Source organism: Bison bison, unplaced genomic scaffold, assembly GCF_000754665.1.
Source record: "Bison bison bison isolate TAMUID 2011002044 unplaced genomic scaffold, Bison_UMD1.0 scf7180017864313, whole genome shotgun sequence".
NCBI lineage: Eukaryota > Metazoa > Chordata > Mammalia > Artiodactyla > Bovidae > Bison > Bison bison.
In genome coordinates this window covers 1,086,441-1,113,684 of record NW_011494885.1, presented here as the reverse complement: position 1 = coordinate 1,113,684, position 27,244 = coordinate 1,086,441, and the positions used below count along the sequence as shown (strand labels likewise).

At 52.1% G+C, this 27,244-nt stretch overlaps 2 protein-coding genes across 3 annotated transcripts in view; both read left to right on the top strand.

The window, feature by feature from the left end:
• Positions 1-11,054, top strand: part of KCNN4 (potassium intermediate/small conductance calcium-activated channel, subfamily N, member 4) — a 15,925-nt gene extending 4,871 nt beyond the window's left edge. The window contains exons 2-9 of one of the 2 annotated variants that reach the window (XM_010852557.1): positions 920-1,015; positions 2,317-2,747; positions 4,923-5,058; positions 8,012-8,122; positions 8,246-8,364; positions 8,770-8,839; positions 10,053-10,220; positions 10,478-11,054. In XM_010852557.1, coding sequence (XP_010850859.1) covers positions 920-1,015; positions 2,317-2,747; positions 4,923-5,058; positions 8,012-8,122; positions 8,246-8,364; positions 8,770-8,839; positions 10,053-10,217 — 1,128 coding nt within the window. In that variant the 3' untranslated portion in view covers positions 10,218-10,220; positions 10,478-11,054. Of the gene's footprint in view, positions 1-919; positions 1,016-2,316; positions 2,748-4,922; positions 5,059-8,011; positions 8,123-8,245; positions 8,365-8,769; positions 8,840-10,001; positions 10,221-10,477 lie in introns of both variants that reach the window. The other variant, XM_010852556.1, reaches the window with a different exon arrangement.
• An 8,790-nt stretch (positions 11,055-19,844) lies between these two features.
• The window catches only part of SMG9 (SMG9 nonsense mediated mRNA decay factor), a 21,644-nt gene continuing 14,244 nt past the window's right edge, over positions 19,845-27,244 (top strand). The window contains exons 1-4 of the mRNA XM_010852679.1: positions 19,845-21,065; positions 24,324-24,479; positions 27,038-27,112; positions 27,207-27,243. Coding sequence (XP_010850981.1) covers positions 24,330-24,479; positions 27,038-27,112; positions 27,207-27,243 — 262 coding nt within the window. The 5' untranslated portion in view covers positions 19,845-21,065; positions 24,324-24,329. The remainder of the gene's footprint in view (positions 21,066-24,323; positions 24,480-27,037; positions 27,113-27,206; position 27,244) is intronic.

The window sequence follows — 27,244 nt, the reverse complement described above, 5'->3', positions numbered from 1 at the left end:
AGAGGTGGGGCCCTGGCCGGCGGGGAGAGCTGGCAGTGTTCTAGAAGAAACAGGTGCTGAGCTCATTGCGGGCGCCCAGGTGGCCCTTTCCCCCGACACCACCTTCCAGGCAGGCACCCCCTCCTAGGGAATCCAGCAGTCCCATTCCCCTCTAAATCTCTCCCTTAAGAATTCTAGATTCCTCCAAGGTATAGACGCACAACGAGAGGGAAAAAAACTTCCCCTGGTTTCTGGAGGCCATGTGCTTCCGGCCAGATCTGCCCTGGGCTTGGAGCCAGGAGAGAGGGCAGGAGGGAGGGGGGAGAAAGGCCATTCTGGGCAGGACTGGAGGCCTTTCTCAGAGCTGGGGCTGGGGTCTCAGGGACCCAGCTCCTGAATGAGGGCAAGGGAGGGTGTCATTCATTCCTTGGGGACTGAGTACCAGTTTCTAGGCTCCTTAGGAATTGGGTTGCTGGGGTGGGGGGAGACTTGAAGTTGCTTTCTAGGGCAGAGACCAGCTGGGGAGGAAGGGAAGAGGAGGGACACTCTTTAGAGGCTAAATATCTGTTTCTAGACACCCCTCCGCCAACTGAGAACTATTTTCGATGGGGATCCATACGCGGCAGTTAGGAAGGAATGTGCATTTTGAGGTCTTCTCTCAGGGGTGTGGTCTTAGGAGAGGCTGAGGAGGAGGGTGAACCCTGCATCTGGGCCAGGGCTGTCCCCTTAGGAAGGAAGAGGGTGCTCTCCTTGGGGACCCGATGACAGTTTTGAGGCTTCCTCAGACCTGGAGGCATCAGTAGAGGGCTGGACTGGACGTGGGGTTAGGAGGCTAGGAATCAGTGGGAAGGGAGAAGGGATGGTGGTTTGGGAGGAGGGTAGAGGGGGCAGAGCAGGTGGAGACCTAGGATCTCACCCCTTTCTCTCTCCCTCCCAACAGTGGGTGCTCTACCTGTTCCTGGTTAAATGCATGATCAGCATTTCCACGTTCCTGCTCCTCTCCCTTATCGTGGCCTTTCACGCCAAAGAGGTCCAGGTAGGGCAGGCCCCCCCCCCAGCCCCTTCTTGCTCCCCTAAGCCCCCACCACGCCCTGTCAGCTCACACTTTCCAGCCTGCTGAGCTGAGTAATGAGCTTCCTCCACCCTGAGATGCATCCACGCCCTGATCTACCTGGAGGGGATGAACCGTGGACAACAGACAGAGCCTCCCGGAGCAGCCCTGACCTTCCTCCACCTGCTGCCCTCTGACTCACCTGGCAGGCACACCTGTAGGTGCCGAGAGTTCCCACCCCCAGGCCTCTCTGTCCACTCTAGCTCCAGGCTACCTCATACCAGGCCCAGCCTCCCAGATCTCCCTTCTTCAACCCTTGGGCCCCCACCTATTCTGGTCCCAACAACTCAGATCCTAGTTATGTGCCTGAAGTCCTTCCCCATGCCTGAGCTCCCCACCTCTGTGCCAATGACCCCCAGATCCAGGCGCCCTTCCCATCACATGGAAGGGCGCCCTCTCCCCCACATGGATCCCCCCTCCCATCGCATGTCTCAATCCACACTGGGCTCCACACCCACCCCTTCCCCTCTCCTCCCATCTTCCATACCCCTAGATCCTTGCCCCAACACTTGGCGTATAAAACAGAGGTTATTGGCCGAGTGTGGTATGCCCCTTGCAGAGACTGGCATACAAGACAAACTCAGTAAGAAGTAGACCTTATTATTCATAGCAGTCATTCAAGTAGTTAAGCGGCCTGATTTCGTAGCCCAGCTGTGCAGCTGCACCTGAGCGCCCTGGGCCTCAGTTTCCACATCTATAAAGTGGGAGTAGGAATACCTTCATTCTCACTGTCTTGTGAGCATTCCAGGAGTCACAACACCAAAGAGGATACCGCAATGCCGGGCACCCCCCAGGTGCCCCGCACGTGTTGGCTATTGTCACTGTAATGGGATGATGCCCGTTACACTGCTGGGTCCCCAGAGACAGGAGTAAGGCCTGGCTCCGCGGATGTAGAATGTAGGCTCCAGGGAGGAAGGCGTTTTTGTCCTGTTCACCCATATCCCCAACATATCTCAACGTCGGGCACACAGTAGGCACTCAATAAGTGTTCCTGGGCTGGAGGTTCTGGAAGTAGGCTGCACGGAACACAGGAGTGAAGGCGGAGAGATGTCTTCCTCTGGTCCTGCCGTGTCCCTTCCCCACCCTTCCCGGCCCCAGGCCCTGCGCTATCTGCCTCCCTATGCGGCCCCGCGGGTGCGCCCCCCTTATCTCCTCGCGCAGGCTGGGGAGCTGGCGCCTGACCTTCGCGTGTCTCCCTCCTTCTCCGACCGTCCTCCTCCCCGCAGCTGTTCATGACGGACAACGGGCTCCGGGACTGGCGCGTGGCGCTGACCGGGCGGCAGGTGGCGCAGATCGTGCTGGAGCTGGTGGTGTGCGGGCTGCACCCGCCGCCGGTGCCGGGTCCGCAGTGCGTGCTGAGCTCGGGGTTCCCGAAGACCGCGGCCACGCAGTCCTGGCCCAGCTTCCTGGACCAGGGGGAGGCGCTGCTGTCGCTGGCCATGCTGCTGCGCCTGTACCTGGTGCCCCGCGCCCTGCTCCTGCGCAGCGGCGTCCTGCTCAACGCCTCCTACCGCAGCATCGGCGCGCTCAACCAGGTCCGCTTCCGCCACTGGTTCGTGGCCAAGCTGTACATGAACACGCAACCCGGCCGCCTGCTGCTCTGCCTCACGCTTGGCCTCTGGCTCACCACCGCCTGGGTGCTGTCGGTAGCCGAGAGGTGAGGGTGCCAGGGCGGGTGGGGATGGAGGGTACCTGAAGCCTCTGGAGGAGCCGCTTACAACCACGCTTGCCCTGCACGGTGGTGCAGATCAGGACTCCCCGGGACCAAGCCGTGGAGAAAGCTATCTGTCCACACTCTTATGCAGCGGGGTGGGAAGAACCGAGACAGACCAGCCCCAAAGCCTTTCGTCCACTTGCAGCCTCCTGTCTCCCCCACCCCAACCTCCCAACACACATATACCCTAGGAAGCCCCGCCCTTCCTGCCTCAAATCTCTCCTGCCTCCGGAATCCAGGTATAATGCAGGCCCTGGGGCCTGGCTGGCCAACGGTTGCACCTGCTTTGAAGGAAGGAGACTTTCTGCCTTTCCAAATAAGCACAGATGCACTGGTAGGTGCTCCTAACCACCCCAGGGCTGCCCTGGAAGAAATTCCCAGCTGCCTGCTGGACTCTGACCTGATGCTGGAACTGTACCCCATCAGGGCCTCCACTTATCTTTGTTGTTGTTTTAGTCACCAAGTCCTGTCTGACTCTTTGCGACCCCATGGACTGTAGACTGTCAGCCTCCTCTGTCCCTGGGATTTCCCAGGCAAGAATACTAGAGTAGGTTGCTATTTCCTTCTCCAGGGATCTTCCCAATCCAGAAATTGAACCCACGTCTCCTGCATTAGCAGGTGGATTCTTTACCACTGAGCCACCAGGGAAGCCCCATTTATCTTACAGATAAAAAAAATTAGGGGTAATCTTAGCCAGTGGTTCTGGGACCAGCAGCATCTCCTGGATTTAGTTCAGTTGCTCAGTTGTGTCCAACTCTTTGTGACCCCATGGACTGCAACATGCCAGGCCTCCCTGTCCATCACCAACTCCTGGAGTTTACTCAAACTTATGTCCATTGAGTCGGTGATGCCATCCAACCATCTCATCTTCTGTCGTCTCCTTCACCTTCTGCCCTCAATCTTTCCCAGCATCGGGGTCTTTTCCAATGAGTCAGTTCTTTGCATCAGGTGGCCAAAATATTGGAGTTTCAGCTTCAGCATCAGTCCTTCCAATGAATATTCAGGACTTATTTCTTTAGGATGGACTGGTTGGATCTCCTTGCAGTCCAAGGGACTCTCAAGAGTCTTCTCCAACATCATAGTTCAAAGCCTCAATTCTTCAGCACTCAGCCTTCTTTATAGTCCAGCTCTCACATCCGTACATGACCACTGGAAAAACCATAGCTTTAACTAGACGGACCTTTGCTGGCAAAGTAATGTCTCTGCTTTTTAGTATGCTCTCTATCTCCTGGGAACTGGTTGCAAATCCAAATTCGCAGGCCCCACCCATATCTATGGAATCCAAGACTCTAATGGGCGGGACCCAGCAATCTGTTTTTAACAGTTGATTCTGATGCTGGCCCAAGTTTGAGAACCTCTAGTTTAGTACATCGAGCAAAGGATTCTTGAGGGGAGGTAGAGAATGGGACCATCTGCCCTGAGATTTCTCCTCTCTGAGCCTCTGAAAGGCGAAGTCCACAAACTTGAGTGTACTTTGGGATGAAGGGGGTGGGGCTTAACCATACAGATTCAGTCCCCACCTCAGGGCACTAACTTAGTGGTTTTGAGGTTTCTGGGACCCTGGTGAATGATGCTTTCTTTGCTCTGGCCTAACTATGGGTCAGAGTTAGACACATCCTGATTTTCAGTCCTTTCTATGACTAGACCTAAATATCCCCTTCCATGAAGTGTGGGGAAAGAAGAGAATCCCCTCGCCCAAGCCTTTTTAGAGTCCCATCTTTTTAGTCCTGACAGAGCCACCTCTAGGCCACATAGAATCTTTGTGGAAATCAGAAAACCCACTCTTTCTCTGGGTGGAGGCAGTTCCCTGCCAGGGACTGACAAGTGAACTTCAGGTTGGGTTTCTTCCCCCTTTCAACCCCTCAACCACATTAAATGCAGCAGCCCTGGTAGCCTAGCTGAAACCAAATGGGCTTTGGAATTGACAGGATCCAGGTTCAAAGCCCATAGCCCACAGTGGTTGAGCATTTTGTCTAGGTCACACAGCAAAGAGGAGGCCAGGCAGGCTTGCCAAAGCCAGGCAAGCTTTGAGTGCTTTTTTTGAGTGTGGGTGTGTGCTAAGAAAGAGGGTATCAAACACCACAGGAACCCCAGAACTAACCCGCTCTTCCCCTATAGGCAGGCCGTGAATGCCACTGGGCACCTTTCAGACACACTGTGGCTGATCCCCATCACATTCCTGACCATTGGCTATGGTGATGTGGTGCCAGGCACCATGTGGGGCAAGATTGTCTGCCTCTGCACTGGCGTCATGGTGAGTACATCCATTCAGGGACTCCTGTATTGCACACTGCTCATCCCCCGGGCCCCAGGAAACCATGGAGCCAACTGAAGCACTCAGGGACACCCCAGGAAACATGGGTGTCTGGACCCCTACAGCCTCACTGCCTGTCCAGGACACAGTCGTTGCTGTTGTTCAGATGCTAAGTCATGTCCAACTCTTTGCAACCCCATGGACTGTAGCATGCCAGGCTCTTCTGTCCTCTACTGTCTCCTAGAGTTTGCTCAAATTCATGTCCATTGAGTTGGTGATGCTATCTGACCATCTCATCCTCTGTTGTCCCCTTTTCCTATTGCCTACAGTCTCTCCTAGCATCAGGGTCTTTTCCAATGAGTTGGCTCTTCCCATCCAGTGATCAAAAGTATTGGAGCTTCAGCTTCAACAAGAGTCCTTCCAATGAATATTCAGAGTTGATTTCCTTTAGGATTGACTGGCTTGATCTTGCTGTCCAAGGGGACTCTCGAGTCTTCTCCAGCACCACAGTTCAAAAGCATCAATTCTTAGCTCTCAGCCTTCTTAATGATCCAGCTCTCACATCTGTACATGACTGCTGGAAAAACCATAGCTCTGACTACATGGATCTTTGCTCAGAACACAGACACCAGCCCTATTTCCTTTGAAAATCCCAGGAATCCATCCCCTAAAGCCCTAACTCTCTCTGGAATCTAGCACCCCAGACCTCATCCTCCTTGGGAACCTCCCAGTACTTTTTCCCTTTTTCCTCCCAGAATTCAGGAATCCAGCCCTGAGTTCCCCCAAGGCTCAGGATCTTGCTCTCTCCCCTCTTTACCCTCTCAATCATCTAGGACTCAGGGTACCTGGTTTCCCAGCTCCAGGTTCCTTCAGGACCCAGGGATCCAGTTTCCCAGTCTCCATTAAGGCTATTGCATATAGATATCAGGAGCTTGCCTGTGGGCTCGGGCTTCTCAAGTTCAAATTCTGTTTCTGCCACTTCCTAGCTGGGAGTAAGCCATATAATCTTTCTGGGCCTCAGTTTTCTCATCTATAAAATGGGGATGATGATACCAGTGTACTGCTCAAGGAGCTCCTGAGAAGACTAAATGAATTAAACCATGTAAAGGGTCTCAAAAGGGCTTCCCAGGTGGCTCAGTGGGTAAAGAATCTGCCTGCAATGCAGGAGACACGAGACACCAGTTCGATCCCTGGGTCAGGAAGATCCCCTGGAGAAGGGCATGGCAACCCACTCCAGTATTCTTGCCTGAAGAATCCCATGGACAGAGGAGCCTGACAGGTTGCAAAAAGTTGGTCATGACTGAAGCAACTGAGCATAGCACAGCACAGCACACAAAGGGTCTCAAGCATAAGAAAGGCTCAGAAAATGGGTCAGGGGTGGCAATGGGGAAGCTGTTATTGTAGCTGGTTCCAAGCATGTGGCTGTCTGCTATCCTAGCTCCTGTGCCCTCAAGGATGAGACAGAGGGCTCCCTAAGCCTTAGACCCGAGCCTGTACCCCAGAGTCAGCCTCCCTCTGAATCTAGACACCCACCCCCTTCCCTTCGTAGACCCAGCACCCAATGCCTTGGCCTCCACCTCCCTATGAGATCTGGCTCCCTTCAAGCTCAGGAATTCAAGCCAACAGCCCCCAGCCCTGATTTGTCCCAGGAAGGACATGCTGAACCCCCGAGTCCTGGGTCCACAGGTGATGCATGGGGTGGCAGGGAAATGTGGCTCACACACACACACACACACACACACACACAGTGGTGAGTCTCTGTGACTAGGAAAGAGGGGCAGGGATGCAGCCAGGGACACACTCCCAAAGGGTCAGAGGCCCTCAGGGCTGCCTGGGACCTCCTCCCTCATTTGAGAAAGGGAGAACCTGAGACAGAAGGCTCTCTCATGGTGAGTTTTGCACTAGCTTTGCACTAGAGTTCACAGCCTACTCCCGGCCGAGAGGTTCCAGGTGCAATGAAATAATAATGGCTAACTTTTATTGGGTCTGTACTCTGCCAGGCTCTGCTCTCAAGGTGCTAACTGACGGAATCCCTGGAGTAATTCTGTGAGGGCGTGCACATTGCACAAATAAGAAGCTCAGGCACTGAGATTAGATAACTTGCTCCAAGCTGGGCTTGGAACCCAAGTGGTCCCTGTAGCTAGTAAATTGTTCCGAGGGTCAAGAGCTGAAACAGAATGGGATGGGAACAGACTTCAGACGATTCATTCTAACTTCAGGGACAGTGAGCAGGTGGTACAGGGCAGTCGGGATTTGATGGGGCCTTGATGGATCAGAGGCCTCGAGAAGGAAGGGATGAGAGTGAGGGTTTGGAACAAGGTGCTTAGGCAGGTGAAGGATGAATTGCCTGAGAGGGAGGCTGGGCAGAGAAGAAGGAGTGGCCTGGACCTTAGCAGGCCCTGAGAGCCGGGCTAAGAAGTCTGGGGCAGTGGGAGTCCAGAAGGAGATTAGGGTGAGGGGGTCAGGGTCACAGCTGGGTCAGGGTGGGATGAAGGGGAGGCTAGAAATTGTCCAGGAGGGAGAAGATGTGGCCAGAGCTGGGCAGCGTCTGTAGGGGTGGGGAGGAGGGGGAAGAACACCCCTGATGACCTGATGGCCGACTGGAACGTGGAGAGGCAGGGGTCCTGCCGGAGCCTGAGGTCTGCCCATCACCCAGCACCAGCCCTTCTCCCCCATCTCCGATCACACCCTTAACAAAACAGGACATGGTGAGGTTAAAACACCATGCCCGGTTGTTGCACTCAGATGTGTGATTTTGACCTCAGCTCCACCTCTGGGACCTCTGGGACCCTGGTTCTCTCCCAGTGGGTTTGCTTGTTTGTCAACTAGGAGGGTGGTGCCTGCCAGCTGTGGCTGTTGGGAGGGTTCAAGGAGAGATGGAGAGAGTTGGTGGCACACAGCTGGCACTCAGAGCCCCAGGGCCCCTGTGTCATAACACCTGCTGTGCCCACAGGGGGTCTGCTGCACAGCCCTGCTGGTGGCCGTGGTGGCCCGGAAGCTGGAGTTTAATAAGGCAGAGAAGCATGTGCACAACTTCATGATGGATATTCAGTATGCCAAAGAGGTGAGGGGGGCCTCCAGCACCCAGAACACACCCTCTCTCAGACCCAGCAGTCCAAGCCCCCAGCCCCTCCTCCCAGAGCCCTAGGGAGTCCATCTCCCCTGACACTGTGCCCCCCACACCCAGATGAGGGAGTCAGCTGCCCGAGTGCTGCAGGAGTCCTGGATGTTGTACAAACATACACGCAGGAAGGAGTCTGGAGCCGCCCGCAAGCACCAGCGCCGGCTGCTGGCTGCCATCAACAGGTGAGGACCTCTGTGTGTGCACACGCCGTGTACAGCCCTGTCTGAGTCTACACCTCTCTGCAGGGTGTGAGTGTGTGTGTGTGTCCGTGTGTGAGTATGAATGCATACCCAGGTCAGGATGCCTGCGTGTGGTCCCACTAAACAGATGCCCACCTGGACATCACAGTGACTGTGTGTGTGTGTGATGGTTTCGTCTGCATGTTTCAGAGTGCCTGTGGGTCTGGCTACCTGGTTCTCTATGTGGGAGATGGGCTCATGGGTGCAGCCACTCACTCCCACCCCTTCAGTTCTCTGGCAACTTTTCCTCATTATATTCTTATCTTTGTGAGTCTCTCCTCCCCTCATCCCACCCCTGTGCTAGGGCCGCTCTGACCCCCACCCCTTGCTGTTCTTTTTAACCCCCAGGTTCCGCCAGGTGCGGCTGAAACACAGAAAGCTCCGGGAGCAAGTGAACTCTATGGTGGACATCTCCAAGGTACTGGGATCCTGTGAGAGGGGGTCTAGGAGAAGAGGGAGGTAGGGGTGGCTGGTAAGGCACTCTAGGCCTGGAATCAGGGACGCTGGCACACACGGGCACTCAAGAAAGCTCTTGTGGTTGAAGGAACAAACAAATGAATAAGTGAATGATGCAATAGAGCTTCTCGTGAAAGGTGCAGCTTCCTTTGAAGCTTAAGGAACTTACTTGTGCAAAGAACTCCAGTGTTTGATGTGAAATTATTTCCATTATCAAGTTCCCTACATGTGGGTAGATATAAAATTCCTTTCAACTATGACTCTTATACAACCATAAAACCAAAGCAAATTGACAGACAAAGTTCAAACACAAAGTGCAAAGCAATAAAATGTGAATTAACAGCACCAACATACAGACGAGTGACATTGTTCCGGGAAAACTCAATCTGTGCTGCTGCTATGAAGAGGAGGAAGGTGGCCAGGAGCGCCGGGCAGGCTTGCCTGGTCGAGGGCTTGCCCTCCTTCTGCTGGGTCTCCTTGACTCTGAAGTGCTCAGGGTCAGTGATGTCGCGCCCCACTGGCTTGGTTAGCAGCTCCTCTTGCTTATCCGGTAGCCTTTGCTTTTTTCTCATTAGCCCGCGACAACTCAAACAGTGGCCCTGGGCCCTGATGCCATGGTAAACACAGCCGCAGGTGCCGGGCCCCTAAACTGCATGGCAGTGGCCTAGATCTGCCGGAATTGGCAGGTCGTGATTTCTAAGATTAGCCACCTGGCCCCAAACGCGGAAGTCAAGAGTTTTCATAGAAAGCTCCCACGCCCTGAAGGACGAAGCTGTGAATCCTAGTTTGAGAAGGCAGAGAAAGCGCTCTGTGGGTTTTAAAGTCAGGCGGCCATCAAGGCCACAAAGATCTAAGTGAGCGCCCACTACGTTCTCGGGTCACCCTGATCCGGGGGCTGCCTTGGGCATGTCAACTTATCTTCTCCAGGCCTGTTTCCTCAGCTGTTAAAAATGGAAACAGGATTCCCATTCCCACACTTTTAGGAGGATTTTAAACTGCATATGAGGATCATGTGGCCTAGTCGCTGGGCAGGTGGTTGATAAATGGTAACTGTTATTATTGAGGATAATCTCCTGGGCCTGTAAGGACTTAGGAAATGCTGGTTCCACTGCCTTACTCTGCAGGGCAGGGAGGGAGTCTCCCCCAGCCCCCTGATTCCTCTGACCTCTGCCCAGATGCACATGATCCTGTGCGACCTGCAGCTCCGTCTGAGCAGCTCTCACCAGGCCCTGGAGAAGCAGATTGACGCGCTAGCAGGGAGGCTGGACACCCTGAGCGAGTTGCTCAGCGCTGCGCTGGGGCCGCGGCAGCTTCCAGAACCAAGCCAGGAGGCCACGTAGCTGGTGAGGGGGCTGGGACTTGGGCAAGAGAACCTCCTGGAGGAAGGGTGCCCTGTGGCCAGCACCCCATGTGGCTAAAGGGGAGGGGGACGGAGGGGCTGGAGTTGAGGCCACCTGATCTCTTCTGCTCTGGCTCTGCCTGCAGTGAGGGACACCAGGTTTGGGGCTGGACCGCCCCCCGCCCTCTTTCTTTGCTTGGTTTGTCTCTTCCTCTGGTGTCTGGCCTGCCTTTCTATCCAACTCTCTGTTCGTCTCCCCAGGACCCATCTGGGAAGAACGAGGCTACCCTTCCCCAGGATTGAGGTCAAGGACATTCTCTCTGCTACTCCTGACCCAGCCGCACATATAAAGCCCCCCTAAGTGTGAGGACTGCTGGGGGCCCCACCTTGGATGGTGGATGCTGAAGGATGCCGGAGGGGATGCTGGATTAAGGAGGGAGGCCGTGGCCCACCCCCCACCAAGGCCCCAAATGGGAAAACGGTCACCCCTGCCCCACATACCCTCGACAAAAACATCCTCACTCTGCTGCTGTAGATGGCCACCAGCTTTCAGTTGGACGTGGAGGTGCTTGGGGGCCGGGACTCCTGGGTCCCAGAGGCCCAGGGTCCAGGATCCAGGGCTGCCTCAGTGACCCGCCGGCCGGCCGGCAGAGCTAAAGGAACCAGGCCCGAAGCCGGGACGAGGCAGGAGGCAGCGCCCCCTGGCGGTAGAGCGAGGAGGACACTGTTTCTCCAGAGGTGCAGAGAACTATCTGGTGGGAGAAGATGGGAGGGGCCAGGGTGCAGCCCACCAGTCTCTGCTCTTATACTTTGCAATAAATGTTAAACAAAGCCAGAAGTTGTTGTTTCTTTCTAAACACACCCACACTCCAAACAGGCAGGTCAGCCAGTGGAAGGCCCTTTCCCTGTCTGAACCTGCTTGCGTGCTCAGTCGCTACAGTTGTTTGGCTCTTTGCGACTCTATGGACTGTAGCCCTCCAGGCTCCTCTGTCCACAGGGATTCTCCAGGCAAAAACACTGCAGAGGGTTGCTGTGCCCTCCTCCCAGGGATCTTCCCGACCCAGGGATCAAACCTGAGTCTCCCGCATTACAGGCAGATTCTTTACCTCCTGAGTCGCCGAGGAAGCCCAGCTGAACCAGCTTCTGCAACTATAAAGGAAGGCTCCGAGAAGTATCCTCCCCAGGTCTGTAAGCTGAAGAGTCCTCAACACTGTCCCTACCCCTGCCCCAGCCCAGATCTTAGGCTAAGAGCAAGGGCTTTGAATTCAGACAGATTGGGGTTCAAACCCTGGATCTGCCATCCACTGGTTGTGTGACTTTGGGCAAGTGGCTTCATCTCTCTGAACATTTCACTTCACCTGTGAGATGGGGTCACCTTCCCACAGGGAGGGGCACAGAGGGTTGGGCATTTAGTAAGAATTCATGAGAGATAACTTAATCATTTTTATCAGTGCTATTGATTTTCAGACACAATCAGTATATGGCTGCTCTTTCCTCTGCCCCCCTCTAATCATAGCCCACCAGAACCCAGATGACAACTCGTCCATCAGGAGAGTAACGGGAACCCCAAACTATCCCCTGTACTCATTTCTCGTATCTGCTAGGACTTGGCCAGGAAATGGGAAGGGGGCTGGCGCTTATGGAGGTCCTCCTGTATGCCCAGCTCTGCGGTCCCATTTTGTAAGTCACCACCACCTCTGCCTGCCCCGCCCCACCCCACTGTACAAATACAGAGACTGAAGTTTCTAGAGGAGGAAGGCTTCAAGGGTCTGGCTTCACACCCAGTGCATCCTGAGACTGAGCCTGGCTTGAGGTGAGTCAGAGACAGAGTGGCCTTGGATCCTGAACCTGGATCTCACTTCCCACAGCCGCTGCCTTCCACTTTGAGAGGCTGATTCATCCCCGCTTCCCTTGACTTGTGGGGAAGCCCGGGCTGCGAGTCATCCTTCTCTGCTGAGCTATCTTTGGATTTCCCTGCAAGTCCTCAGCCAGCCCCGTCCCTCAGCCCCCAGAGCTAAACTGGGGCTTGCCCCACCCACTGCCCCTTCCTCTGGACACCAGCCCACCTGGGGGGCAGAGGAAACAGGAACACTTCCAACACCCTCCCCTCCAGTGAGCCCTCCTCAGTGCTGCCAGATCCCTTACTGGGACCACCCTTTCCTAGTTCTACTTGGCTTCACTGGGCAAACTCCTTCCAACTCCTTTGGGCCCCAGCTTATGTGTCCCCTCTGCCAGGAAGCCCTCTCTGAAGCTCCCACAGACCCCCTGAACCTGTCTCTATCACAGTAATATTTATTGTGCCAAGTCCCACATTAAATCCTTTATATAAAAAAAAAAAAATCCTTTATATAAATGATCTCACAAAATCTCTACAGAAGGTGGTATTACTGGTCCCATTATACAGATGAGGAATCCGAGGCACAGAGATTAAGAACCCTACCTGAACCCGCAGCAAGGAGATGGCAAAGCTGGGATTTGACCCAGATGGCCTGGCTCTGAAGGCCCAGCGCTTAGCCAGCCAGCTCATTCATTTAGGGATCATTATACCCTCCTTTCATTTTTGCTCTCTATATTGTGTCTTCATTGTCGAGGGCCTGCATATGCTGGGCCTCAGTGAGTTACCACTGAGTGAACACACTGCCTACCTGGGGTGGCCGGAAGCGCCGCACCTTCTATGGCTTGGTTTCTCCTGCGACAAGGTAGGCACTGGTGAGAAGGGGCTTTTTGCCTAAGGCACTAAAAGCACGGGAGAGCACTGCCGTTCTGAATGCTCGGATCTGCCCCTGCCACTCTGCTGCCATTTACTGTGGAGCACGGGTCCCGACGCCCCACTTCCAGCAGTCTTTGCTCACCCCCTCACACCATCACCACTTCCTGACTGCCCTGCACCGGCGTGGGGGCTGCAGGCATGAGTCAGAGGGCTCTGCTCCCGAGGGACTTGGTTTCACGGTGATTTTGGCAACTTCCCCCTCCTACTTTGGTTTTGCCTCCATGCCTGTAAGAGGACAGGGTGGGGAAAAGTGGGTCCAGAAAGGGCTGGGGGATTACTGGGGTTCGAGGGCCAGTCAGGGGTTGGGGCCACCATCCAAGACATGACCGGGCCCTTCCCTTGCTCAAAACCCTGCCATGATTCCCACCTGTATTTCCGTCAAAGTCCAGCTCCTAGACCTAGCCCTGCGGCATGTGGGATCCTAGTCCCCCCACTAGGGATGGAACCCATGCTCCCAGCAATGGAAGTGCAGATTCTCAACCACTGGACCGCCAGGCAAGTCCCCACTCATTTTTTCTTTTATTGAGATTTATTTTACATAAATGACACAAAGTTTAAAAGCAGCCTCAATAGATTTTTTTTACAAATGCATTCACCCGAGCAAATACCACTCAGCTCAAGCTTGAAGTTTCCATGACCCTAAAAACTCTTCCTTCCCATCTTGATTTTCTTTTGCCCAATTCTGAACTTTGAAAAGAAACCTGCTGCGCACCCTGGTGTGTACCGGCTTCCAGGTATCAGCCAGTGCTGTGTTCTTTTTCCCTACAGAATGGTGTTAACACCCCACAGGCCTCACCTGGGGTGCTCTTCAGGCTGTGGCCCAACCCCTCCTCCAGCCTCCCTATCCCCTCCCTGTCACAGCAGATAATGATTCTGCACCCAATTCCAGTGTTGTGGTTTGGGTTTTTTTCCTCCCCCCAAGCAATTCTCAGACATCACAATTCAACTCAGCCCTGACACTGTCTACCCAGAGACAGCATCAGATTACACAGGTTAAGGGTTGGGTCCTACAAGACTGCCCCCAACCCCTACCCCTTCAGATGCCAATTTCAAGTCCAGATTGTCACCTGTGTGTCTGACCAACTGGGTACAGATCCAACAGCCCCTTCCTTGGGTTCAATGAGTGACTCACAGAACTCAGATACACATTTTATTTACTGGATTATAGGTTTCTTATAAAATGATGTAATTGGGGAACAGCCAGATGGAAGAGAGGCACAGGGCAAGGGTTGGGGAAGGGGCAGGGAGTTTCCATGCCCTCTCTTGGCACTGCTCTCCCCAAATCTCCAAGTGTTCACCAACCTGGAAGTTCTCCAAGCCCTGTCCTTTGGGGGTTATTATGGAGGCTTCATTTCATAGCCATGACTGATTAAATCATCAAACTTTGGTGACTAATCCAACCTCCAACCCCTCTCCCCTTCCTGTAGATCTGGAAGTTCTAAACCTCTAATCACCTCTTGGGGCCCCTGGCACCCAGCCCCTATCCTCAGATTACCGAGATGCTTCGCAAAGCCACCTCATTACAAAAGACACCCTTATTACTCTCTTCACTGGAAGTTCCAAAGGTTTTAGGAGCTCTGTGCCAGACTCCGGGATAAAGACCAAATCCATATTTATTATAAACCAAGTATCACAGCTGCTCCAGCCACAGGGCTCCTCTTTCTTCCCAAGAATTGTCAAAACTGGTCATCTTTCCTGGACTCTCCTGTCCCCTTTTCCCCACCCATGTAGAACAAATATCACCAGTATTTTTCCAGTTCTTTATGAGGGTCCATGAAGGAAGCCATATCATCTACATCAATACCAGACTGCAGACTAAAGACTTGTTTTTAGGTTTTCTGCTGTGTGGGACAGCTGCTAACATGTAAAAACCAGGAGAGTGCTTTTGCAACTTGGAAGCAATGTCTTTTCTTTCTTCTACCAGAATGAACTGGCCCTTCTTCTAGTCCAGCCAAGGGTGTACCCTGGCTGCGCCCTTTCTCACTTCCTCAAGGGCCAGAGTCCTAAGTTTCTTCCCTCATCCATTTTCCCTGCTATTGAAATAGAAGGGAAGGGGCAGGGGGCAACCTTTAAAAGAAAGACACTGCCATAGGACATGACAAACTAGAACCAACTAGAGCCAAGATGGCTGGAGACTCGACTTCCAGTAGACCTGAGTCTCATTATTCACTCACTGTAATACATGAGCTAAACGACACACCCACCAGCTCCATGACAGTTTCAGGGCCAATGATAAAAGGTCAAAAAGTGGGCTGTGGTGCAATTCCTGGCAATCCCTGCCCCTTCCTAGAAATAGCTGGACTAATCCTCCCACTCATTAGCCCCAGTCCATAAAAAACTCACAACTCCAAAATTTCCAGGGCCCGTCACCTTCTGAGACGGCCCACGTTCTGTCTGTGGGGTGTGTTTCTCTCTAGATAAATCTATTTCTTACCCGTCACTTTGTCTTTCACTGAATTCTTCCTGCAAGGGGACATCTAGAACCTGAGCTTCATTAAGTGCTGAGGCCAGGTGTGGGATCTCAATTAAAGGACCGTGGGTTCGAGTCCCAGTCTGGGTTTGGCCGGGTGTGAGTCCTGGCCCATGGGTTCAAGTTCCAGTTTGAGTGGCATGGTTTCACTGTCCCTCCCAGCAGCACACAAACATGCTGTCTTTCCTCCCATCTTAAAACTGGCCCCCCGGAACTTTAAGCACTTTCCATCCTCCACTATCCTTAAAGCCCACCACGTACTCACCACACTGCAAAGCAGCTGGAATTCAACTTGAGTCTTTATTTTCTACATTGTAAAACAACCTTCATGTAGAAATCCTTTCCAAGTTCTTACAAAACAAGCTCCTGATACACTCAACAACAGGGAAGACTCTCACAGACCAAAGAGCTAAAGAAGGCAGACAATCCAGAAGACCTGCTGTCAGATTTCTATCAAGTTCAAGAGCAGCCGCAACTCATCTGTAATGACTGGAATCAGATCAGAGGCTGTTTCTGGAGCAGGGGAGCTGACAGGGAAACAGCCCATCAGAAATCTCTGGGGTTTCAGAAATGTTCTCTATCTTGACCTGGTTAGTGGTTACATGAGTACATATACATATTTGTAAACATTTAATGACCCTTTTCTGCACTTGGCCACATTTAAGTTACACTGAGACAAAAAAAGATAAAGAAAAATAAGTGCCTATAAACTTTTCCTTATAGATTCTCTATTACGGTATTGAGAAGTTTCCACAACAGAGTGAGACCAAGACAGGAGGGAAGGGGACAGGACCCAACCTTTAAAAGAATGATGCAGATCTTGATGATACAATTAAAACTAGGCCTACTAGGCCCAAGATGACAGAAGATACAACTTCCCTAGACCCTGAGCCTCATTATACGCTCATTGTAATATATCAGCATATGCTAAGTGACACACCACTCACGCCATGACAGTTCTGAAGCTGACCACAGAAGGCCAAAAAGTGGGTGGTGGCCCAATTCCTGGAAATTCTCGCTGCTACCCCAAAATAGTTGGAATAATACTCCCACTTGTTAGCTTATGAAATTATCCAGCCCATAAAAACTAACCATCCCCACACCCACTGGCCACTCTTGCTTTCTGAGATGGTCTCCTTTCTGACTACGGAATGTGTCTCTCTCTAAATAAACTGACTTTCACTTTACACTATGGCTCACTCTTGAATTCTTTTCTGTGTGAAGCCAAGGACCCTCACTTGATCCTCTTCCAGACAATTATCCTGCAACAAGACTGGGAGATAAGACAGCCATGTTTTCTTCATGGTGGACCCACATCTACCTCCAGCTACTGCTCTGTTATCTCTGCTCCCCAGTTGATCACCAGCTTTTAGGAACTCTTCTTTCCCTTGGCCCTAGGTTATCACCTCTCCTAATGTTCCTGCTCCTTCTCTAGGACAGTGGTCCTTTCTCTGATTCCTAAATGTGGGAGGCCCAGGGCCCAGTCTCTGCTCAATCTACTCCCTCAGTCTGGATGGTTTCAGCAAATCCCCAGGCTTTAAATGCCATCTATATATTAACAGCTCAAAATTTAGCATACTTGTATCGTTATTGATAAAATGACAGGACATCTGAAAGTCTGCTTAAAAGCTTAAAAAATAAAACAGAAACTCCAGGAGAAAGTGTACTTATAAAATTAGAAAGAAAACAGAAGAAAAAAGTTAAGTAAAATGGGCTGACTGGCCATACTGGGTGGTGGGTTTCGAGTTCTTCATACCAGAAAAACTTTTGTGTGTGTTTTTGAAACTCCACAATGAAAAGTCAGTAAAAAAATTCTGAATCTACAAATGCTGGCTTCTCTCTACTGTGACCACTTACTTGGACCAACGTGCACCTCAAAGCTTGGTCCCACCAAGTCTGCTCGTTCCCATCTTCAAAAAGCATCACTCTTCACCCAGTGGGTCAGCCCAAACCTCCAGGATGACTTTTAAGTCATCCCTGATTCATGCTTCCTCTCACAACCCTCCTCCTGAGTCATCATCCTCTCTCGCCCAGGGAAGGGACAGTGGCTTCCTCATCTCCTGCTTCCACTGCTGCCCAGCTGCAGCCCACTCTTCTCATGGCAACCAGCACTGCTTTAACTTTTTTGCATGTTCATAACAGTCTCATAGTTCAGAAATGTAAAAGTCTTAAGAAAACGTACATCACAACACGCTGGTCCTTGCTCCAAAGGCTTCCTGTTTCACTCAGAAGTAAATTCAAAAGCCTTTACCATGGCCTACAAGGCCTCATGTAACTTGGCCCTCTCTATAGCTGTATCCCTAAATAATCCTATCCCTATTTCACTATGCTTCAGCCACTCTGGCTGATAATCCTTCAACTTGATAATCCTTGAACACCCTGGTCCGTTATCACTTTGGGATGTTCAATCTGTTTTTCAGCATCTGCCTATGGTTCATCCCCTTACCATCTTTCAGGCCTCTGTTCAAATGTCACCTTCTCAGAGGAGCCTTCCCCGACGACCTGTCACTTTCTGTGACCTCTGTCACTCTCAATTCCCTTATCCTGATTCTTCCTTCCAAGCATCTTTTACCTGACATCATCCACCCCATGAGAAGATCTGTTCCAGGAGGGCAGGTGCTCTGTCCTATCACTAAAGCAGTGGTCCCCAACCTTTTTGGCACCAGAGACCAGTTTTGTGGAAGACAATTTTTCCACAGATGGCATGGGGTGGTTTGGGAATGATTCAAGCGTGTTACATGTATTGCGCACTGGATTTCCATTATTACATGAGCTCCAGCTCAGATCATCAGGCATTAGATCCCAGAGGTTGGGGACCCCTGCACTACAGGATCTCCAACTTACACCACGTCTGGCAGATGACTAGAGTTCTAGAATTCATTCACTAGATATAAACAAATGAATGAAACCAACAGAGAAGTGCCTTGAGAAATGAACAGATCATTTGGCAAAGGGCTCTTAAAATTCCCAGTTCATGTACTCTTTGACCCAGCAATTCTACTTCAAATGAGGTACTCTATTGATAATACTATCACCTACATGCAATCTGATGTACAACAATATTCATTGTGATGAATGTTTGTAACAGCAAAAGTTCAGAAAGAACCTGAGTGTTTATCACTAGGGCAATGGTTAAATCCTGCACATCCACACAACTGCATACCATCCTACTAATACCAAAGGCAGCTCTCTGGGTGCTCAACTGTGACTCACCGCTAGGCAGGGTGCCCATTGCCTGAGAAAAAAATATGGCCTCGCCCTAGAATGAGACAGGCTGGAGTTTGAATCCAGGCCTTGATGCCTCCTGGCTATGGGGGCTTCAGTAAGGCCCTTCTTCTCAGACTTGTATTCTGCATGTGTTAAATGAGGAGGAAAGGTGGTTACAGTGGGCCCACGGCCCAATGCCAAGCCTCTCCTTTCCCCTTAACTCAAACTTCCACCTCTAAGGGTTTCCCAGAGGTGAAACTGGCATGGAGGCTCCCCTGGGGTTGAGAAATTCAGGTAATAAAAACAGATGCAACCTAACAGATGAAGATGCTAAAAAGGGATACCGACAGACATAACACAAAGGTGTCCTGTCATGTGTATCTCTGCCAAACACCCACAATCGTCTGGAGAATCATAAACAACAGGACTCTCAACTCAGCCTGTGTGATGGTTGTTTTCACCCAGACTGTTAACGGCCTGGAGCAAGAATTCCACCTGCCACCTGTGCTGAGAAAATGGCAGCAGGGATGAGGCCTGGAGGGGAGGGGAGCAGTTCAGTCACTATCACTGTCATTGTAAACCACAAAATCATAACACAGTACCCCTCTGCATGAGTGCTCAGCCCCTCCGTTGGGTCTCACTCTTTGGGATCCCATGCACTGTAGCCTGCCAGGCTCTTCGGTCCATAGGATTTTCCCCAGGTAAGCTTATTGGAGTGTGTTGCCATTTCCTACTCCATGGGATCTTCCCAACCCAAGGATCAAACTGTGTCTCCTGCGTTGGTAGGTGGATTCTTATTCACTGTGCCACCAGGCAAGTCCATCTCCATTGCACCTTTATTTGGCTGTACTGGGTCTTAGTTGTGGCACTCTGGACCTTTGCTCTTTATTGGGGCATTTGGAAACCTTAGTTGGTGCACATGAACTCTTAGCTGAGGCATGTGGGATCTAGTTCCCTGACCAGGGATGGAATCCAAGTCCCTTGCATTGGGTGTGCAGTGAATTAGCCACTGGACCACCAGGGAAGTGGTGATCCAGCACTCCCTTTTTCTTTCTTTGGCCTTGCAAAGCTGGATGCAGGACCTTCGTTTCCCAAGCAGGGATCCATCCCGTGCCCCCTGCACTGGAAGCATGGAGTTTTAACCACTGGACCGCCAGGGAAGTCCTCCACTGTAGAAACAGACGAAAAGGCAGAAAGGGTTAAAGAACCTGGCCAGGCTCAAGTTCTCAGCTCCAATGCTTTGGTGTAACAGCAGCTCCAGGACACTGGGAAGCGGGGCACTAGGAATGGAATATGGGAACCAGCGTGGAGAAAGACTTTTCTCGTGTACTCCATGGGCTGCTCGAATTTTGTCAAAAAGTACATGTATTCCCTGTCCAAATAGAATTTTTACATGAAAAAGGGTAAATTCTCCACTTATCTACATAGCTATGAATACACATACACTTTTCTCTTGAAGTATCTAGCGTTCCCCTGGGTAACCATCAGCTCCATCTAAGTCGCGGAGCCCTTTGGACTGACTGCGCACGCACCCTCTGCAGACAACGCTCCGCCTGGCATTCCTTTTTGGCGCGCAGTGGGCTGCGCACGCAGGCGTTTGAATTTTCGACCTTTAGCACTATTCCTCCTCCACCGCGGCTCGCGAAGGGTTTAATACCTGGTCTTCTTCCCACCAGTCTGTCTCTCACCTGTGGAACTCCCGGAGTCCAAGCCAGTCTGGCTGGACCTTTCTCCCCCGGTTCCCTCGCCTGAAGTGTCCTTGCCCGACCTTCAAGACCCGCGCCCTTTCCTAAGTGATTTGATTACCCAACAGTCTCTTTCCACAGGCCGGGATCCCTTCCAGCGTATGCGCCAGGTCTGATTCATCCCTGTGTTCTCAACACTCAGTCAGCCCAGGACACTTAAATTCTCCCTTGCTGTCTCACCCCACAGCGTCTCGCCGACACTACTGAGGAAGAACTCGAACCTAAATTCTTCGGCGCCACCCCCACCCCACCCGTCTCTGCAAGCCTACGCATGCTCCCTGCGACGCGCACGCGCACCAAAGCAAAATCGGCGAGCCCGTTGAGGCCACCTCCATCGACGCATGCTCAGTCTGGCGCTCACGCTCGATTCTTGCGCGCCCAGCCCGCGAGCCCGTGAGACCCGATTTCAGTTTGGCCTCGCGATATTTCATCCAGCTGTTCCTCCCTCCGGCTGGCCTTCCTTCGGTTCTGCTTCCGGGATGCCCCGCCCTGTCCTGGGTTGACCGGTACCGGTTCTCTTACTTCTCTCCTGCGACGCTCCTGGGCCCCCAGACTCCATTTACAGGCCGGTGGCTTCCGGTGGACCCTGCTCACCCCTACCCTACCCCATCTCGGAGAGCCCGCTGCGCCCCAGGAACCAATCAGCAGCCGCCTTAGGTAAGAGGCCCGCGTGTCCGCTCGAGGCGGGCGCCCCTACCGGGGCGGGGCGCGGGGCGTGTTTCGGGGCCCGCCCCTTCCTCGACCGCTAACTGGCTGCCCGGACTCCCGGCGGCTGTGTGTCACTGAGTACCCAGCTAAAGCAACCCATTGAATGCTGGCTGGGTTGGCGGGAGTTCGGTGGAGAGGCGACAGATGATATGTGTATAGCAATTTCAGTTCTGGGGGACGATTAATAGTGAGGGCCTGTAAACTAGCGGCAAAGTACTGCGAAATCCCTTTAATAACGTGCAAAGAGAAATTTAAGTCCTGGGGACACTCGTAGAGGGCCTGCAAACGGATCCTTGACTTTTGTCTTCCAAATGACAACAGATACTGCATAAATAGAAATTTAAGTTCTGGGGTTCTCCCGTGGGAGGCTTCTAAACAGATTCATAATTATGAGGACGTCCCCTGAGTAAAACATTCTAGACTCTAGTTCCAGGGGAGACCCCATATAAAAGACTGTACATATATATGTAATTGTTAGAGAGTCTTTTAGAAAAAGTGTGAATAGACTCAAGTACTGGGGTGGTGTTGCTTCATTATACCATAAATACAGGGTTAGGAATTGGGAGACTCTCCAGACAACTTGGAGATGGACACTTTGATTCTGGGAGATCCCCCAAAAGGGGCTTGTTAAGAGATGCCTGAGTACTGAGGAAGTTCCTCAAAGAGCCTTAATTTAATTAGGCTCTTAATTTCTGGAAGGTCGCCTTAAGAGTCCTGTAAATAAACACAAATAGACTGGCTTTATACTTTTTTGGGGGTCGAATCCCCAGAGGAGCCTAGAGACAATGTTGCGAGTCCCCAGAATACTTGTAGGTGAACTCTTAAACTCTGGGGAACTCCCCTTCAGGGCTGTAGAATTGACTCAAATTCTGTGTGAGTTCCCAGAATAACATGCATAGGAGAGGATCCTGCTCAGGCAGAATCCCCATTGAGACAAGAAAACAGACACTTAAGTGCAGGGAAGGTCTCCAGGATAAAGTGTAAACAGACCCTTAATTGCACAAGAGTCCCAGTTTCTGAGGGGACTCTCCATGACTGTAAACAGTCATTTAAGTGCTGAATCAGTTTCCATAAGCATCTTTAAACTGGCCTTGCCCTCCTTTGTCTCAGAAGGCAGTCTTCCATCTAGTTTGTGGCTGGGGAAGAGGTCATGTAAAGCAGTGGGAGAGGAGCTAGACAAAATTACTAGCTAGCAAAATTACTCCTGCATCCAGTAAACAGTTATTTCTGTTCTAGCGAAAGTGTCTCACACAGAGACCTGTTAATGTCACTGTGTAATGGGGTAGGAGGTGGAGCGATTCAGAGAATGATTTGAAGGCACCTAAGAGCTAAGCAAAGGTCAGCATACTTTTTCTGTAAAGGTCCAGAGGGTAGTTATTTTAAACTCGGCAGTCTGGACTGCTCTGCCATTGTTTCAAGAAGCCAGCCATAGACTGTTTATAAATTGATGGATGTGGCCGTATTTCAATAAAACTATTCCCCAAAACAGAAGGCAGACCAGCTGTGGCCCTGTGAGCTACTCAGAGATTTCCCTGGAATGAGGTGTAAACAGCTGGATAAACTCTCTGCTACTGCTGCTGCTAAGTCGCTTCAGTCGTGTCCGACTCTGTGCCACCCCATGGACTGCAGCCCACCAGGCTCCCCAGTCCCTGGGATTCTCCAGGCAAGAACACTGGAGTGGGTTGCCATTTCCTTCTCCAGTGCATGAAAGTGAAAAAATAAAGTGAAGTCACTCAGTTGTGTCTGACTCCTAGGGACCCCATGGACTGCAGCCCCCTAGGCCCCTCTGTCCGTGGGATTTTCCAGGCAAGAGTACTGGAGTGGGGTGCCATTGCCTTCTCTGGGATAAACTCCCTAGGGACCTATAAAAGAAAGAAAGAAAGTGAAGTCACTCAGTCCTGTCTGACTCTTTGCAACCCCATGGACTGTAGCCTACCAGGCTCCCCCGTCTGTGGGATTTTCCAGGCAAGAGTACTGGAGTGGGTTGCCATCTCCTTCTCCGGGGGATCTTGCCAACCCAGGGATTGAGCCCAGGTCTCCTGCATTGCAGGCAGACGCTTTACCATCTGAGCCACCAGGGCTAGAGAGTGGGTCATGGAGGTAACCATATATTTTTATAATGTCTTAGATTAGACCCTGGTGAGAGCTTGGAGTTTGAGGGGTGGCAGACCATCAGAAATGGAAGGTAAACACACTGAAAGTAGAGGGACACCAGATGAAAATGGGTCCTTGAGTATTGGAGCCCCCCCACCCCCCAAACATGTGCTGTTGGCTTATCAGAAGAGTAGTTGTCAAACTGGAAATCACGTTACAAATATGTTTGGACAGGATTTGCTACACTTTGGGAAAGAGTGTGTCCCATTTTGGGGGGTTTCCCTGGTGCCTCAGTGATAAAGAATCCACCTGCAATGCAGGAGACGAGAGTTCAATCCCCGGGTCAGGAAGATCCCCTGGAGAAGGAAATGGCAATCCACTCCAGTATTCTTGCCTGGGAAATCCTAAGGACGGAGGAACCTGATGGGCTACAGTCCGTGGAGTCACAGAAGAGTCTGACACGACTGAGCGACTGAACAACAACAATATCTCATCTTTATGTGACCCTCCTGCTATGTGTTACTATTTATGCTGAGCAAAGTGATTAGTAGTTGGGAATAGTTTTGGCTTCAAGAGAAGGGGATATTATTTGTCTCTGCATCCAGAGATAGCCAATTTAAGGTTAACGTTCAGTTTAAGGTTAATAGGGAATCTCCGAACCTCGTGTTTTGTTCTGTCCTGCCTTCTTTCCATTCAGTTGCCTCACAGGCCAAAATAGCTGCTTAAACTCCAGCCTCCAGACCCACAATCCTTTCAGCCAGGAGGAGAAGGGGACAAACGGCATGTGCCAGCATCTCTGAAGAAGAGTTTCCCAGCGCTGCCAGAACACACTTCTACTGCCATACTGTTGACCAGAAAGAATTTAGTCACATGGCCACACCTAACTGTAGACCAGCCCGAGAAGTGTATCCTGGATAAGCATGTACCCGGCTCAGAACTGCGGGTTTTATTTCTTTGAAAGAAGTGAAGCATGGATGCTGGGAGCCCACTGGCAATCACTGCCGCAGCCACAGAGCTCTCTTGAAAGGATGTGCTTTCTTGTATTCCAGGGTAAGCCAGATGGAGTGAGGAGAGACTCTCTTCACCCTGGAATCAACCTCATTCTCCCCGCAGGTGACCATGTCTGAGTCTGGGCACAGTCAACCAGGGCTCTATGGGATAGAGAGGCGGCGGCGCTGGAAGGAGCCGGGCCCTGGCGGCCCCCAGAATCTCTCCGGGCCCGGAGGTCGGGAGAGGGATTACATCGCACCCTGGGAAAGAGAGAGACGGGTGAGTGTCTGGGTCCAAGGGCGGCGTTCATGCGTCTCCTCATTCCACAAAGGTTTGTTAAGCGCCTGCCTTGTGCCAGGGATGTATCTGTGGACAAGACGAACGGTCCTCAGAGAACGATAAAGGGGCTGTCTTAGATGAAGTGGTCAGAGGAGGCTTCTTTGAAGAGCTGACTCATGAGCAGAGACCTGAGGTGAGAGGACAAGCCCTGACAGAGTCTGAGTGAAGAGCCTTCAAAACAGAAAAACAGCCAGTGTGAAGGCCCTGATGCCTTTATCTGGTGTGTTCAAAGAGGAGCCTGGGGGGCACCAGTGACTGCAGTGGATGAAGAAGGGAGAGCGATAGAAGATGAGGTCAGAGGACACTGGGGCCAGGCCATGTGGGACCTGCTCGGCCTTGGGAAGCACTTTGGATCTGATGCTGGGAGGGATTGGGGGCAGGAGGAGAAGGGGACGACAGAGGATGAGATGGCTGGATGGCATCACTGACTCGATGGACGTGCGTCTGAGTGAACTCCGGGAGTTGATGATGGACAGGGAGGCCTGGCGTGCTGCAATTCATGGAGTCGCAAAGAGTTGGACAAGACTGAGCGACTGAACTGAACTGAACTCGGTGGGATTGGCACTGGAGTTGGAGCTGAGAGGTGCCAGAGCTCCTGTCTTCCAGAGTTGTGTAATTGTAGTGGCCATTTCTGTTTGCTGAGCAGTGTGCTGGCGCTCTGCAAAGTGCTTTCCGTCCTTTGGTTCTTCTTGAACTCCTGCAGCTGCCCTGTGAAGTGGAGCCTACATTTGACCTGATTTTCACTAATGAGGAGTTGAGTCTTAGAGGGGAAGGGACATCCCCAAAGTCACAGGTCAATAACCTATGGAGCCAGAACTCGAACCCAAATCCAAGGGAGCCTAAGGCATAGCACCCTCATGCCCAGTCTAGAGACTGTCCTGTCCTGGGATTCAGGACTTGGGAACTTCAGCCTGGGCCCCGCCCCACCCTGCTCCTCTCACTGCCAGAACCACACTCCCAGGTTCTTTATCCAGCGCCCTGCCCACCTCTGAGGGCTGTTTGTGGGGAGGTGGAAGAAGGTAACAGTTGGGACAGTTTCTGAGCCCTAAAATGGTACACATGAAGGAAATTTCTTCACAGTGAGCTTGGCTCTTGCTCCTTCCCTTGGGTCTCAGGGTAAGTGGTAACAACAGTCTCCCCTCCCACACACATCCTTCTGGGGAGCGTTACCATCTTCCTGAACTTTCAGCTTCAGTCCCTGAACAGGCAACTCCCAGATCTCTGGTCTGTGACTCTGACTTCGCTGCTGAGCCCTGCAGTCTGCTAACTGGCCAGTGGACTCCTCACAGCCTCCACATCTCCCGCTGACCTGAGTGTCTTCCTGCCATTTCTCTTCCTCTCAGGATCACTGACAGCCCATCAGGCCTCATCATGGACACTCCCCCCCCCCCTGCCCTGCACCTGTTGCTGTACAAGGTGCCTTCTGGCTCTGTCTCCAATCCATCATCATCTCCCCACCCTCACCTCTTCTTTTTTTTTTTATTTTAATATTCATTTTTTAGTTCATTTATTTAATTACTTGGCCGCATCAGGTCTTAGTTGCAACATACGGAATCTTTCCTGGTGGCATGCAGTCTTGAAAGCCCAAGGGAGCCATAGTTACAGCACTTGGGCTTAGTTGCCAACCAGGGATCAAACATGCGCTCCCTGCACTGGAAGGCAGATTCTTAACCACTTTTCCCCCAGGGACATCCCCCTCACCTCTTCTTTCCAAAGCACTTGGATATCCTTTGGTTTGTCCGTCATAGGCCAGTGAGTGAGCAGAATTTAAATGTGTCCTCAATATGTGGGTGAAGAAACAGATCCAGTGAGGGGTCAGGCCCCTCCCAAGGTTACTCAGGGCACCCGAGAAGGAACAGGACTCTAACCCAGGTCTCTCCCCTTTCTTAGACAGATTTGGGGTGAGTCAGAAGAGGCCTGAAGAGGGCAAGGCGTGGGAATCAGCTCGCAGGTCTGGGGAGGAGAAGGGGACCGCAGGGCTGTCAGATAGCAGCTCTAGGTAGCTTGCTCCTGCCACGAGCCTGATGCCACGTGGACAGTTGGGGAGTCCTGTCTTTTAGCCTCTTAACAGTCCTGTGAGGAAGGAGTTCCTGTCCCCATTCGCCAGATGAGCACACAGGCCTAAGTGAGGGTGGTTCCTGGTCCAGGTTTACACGACCAACAAAAGCCAGGGCCAAGTTGAACGCGGTTCCCTCTCCTGAGCCCCAGCTCCTCCCACCCAGGCTTGTCCAGCAGAGCAGCTGGCAGCGTGGTTCTGGAGCCAGATCCAGAACTGGGATCTGGCTCCACCACTTAATGGCTGTGTGACCTTGGGCAAGCCGGTTAACCTCTCTGGATCTCAGTTACTTCATTCAAAATGTGGGGCTCAAGGTACCTCTCTGACAGCGCTATCTTGGTAGGTTCGGAGGGGTTCATGTCTGAAGGCATTTAGAGTGGCACTTGGCACTTACCGAGTGTCCAGGGCATCATTGCTGAGTAACTGCCCTCCCTCACCACAGGATGGCAGCGAAGAGACCAGCACGGCGGTCATGCAGAAAACCCCCATCATCCTCTCAAAGCCTCCAGCAGAGCGGGTGAGCAGGGCAGACCCTTTTCTTTGAAAGGGGAGGCTGGGAGCAGTTAGGGCAAGGATCTCTTCCGCTGACCAGCACCTTCTCGCTCCCGCAGTCAAAGCAGCCCCCGCCTCCAGCAGCCCCTGCCGCCCC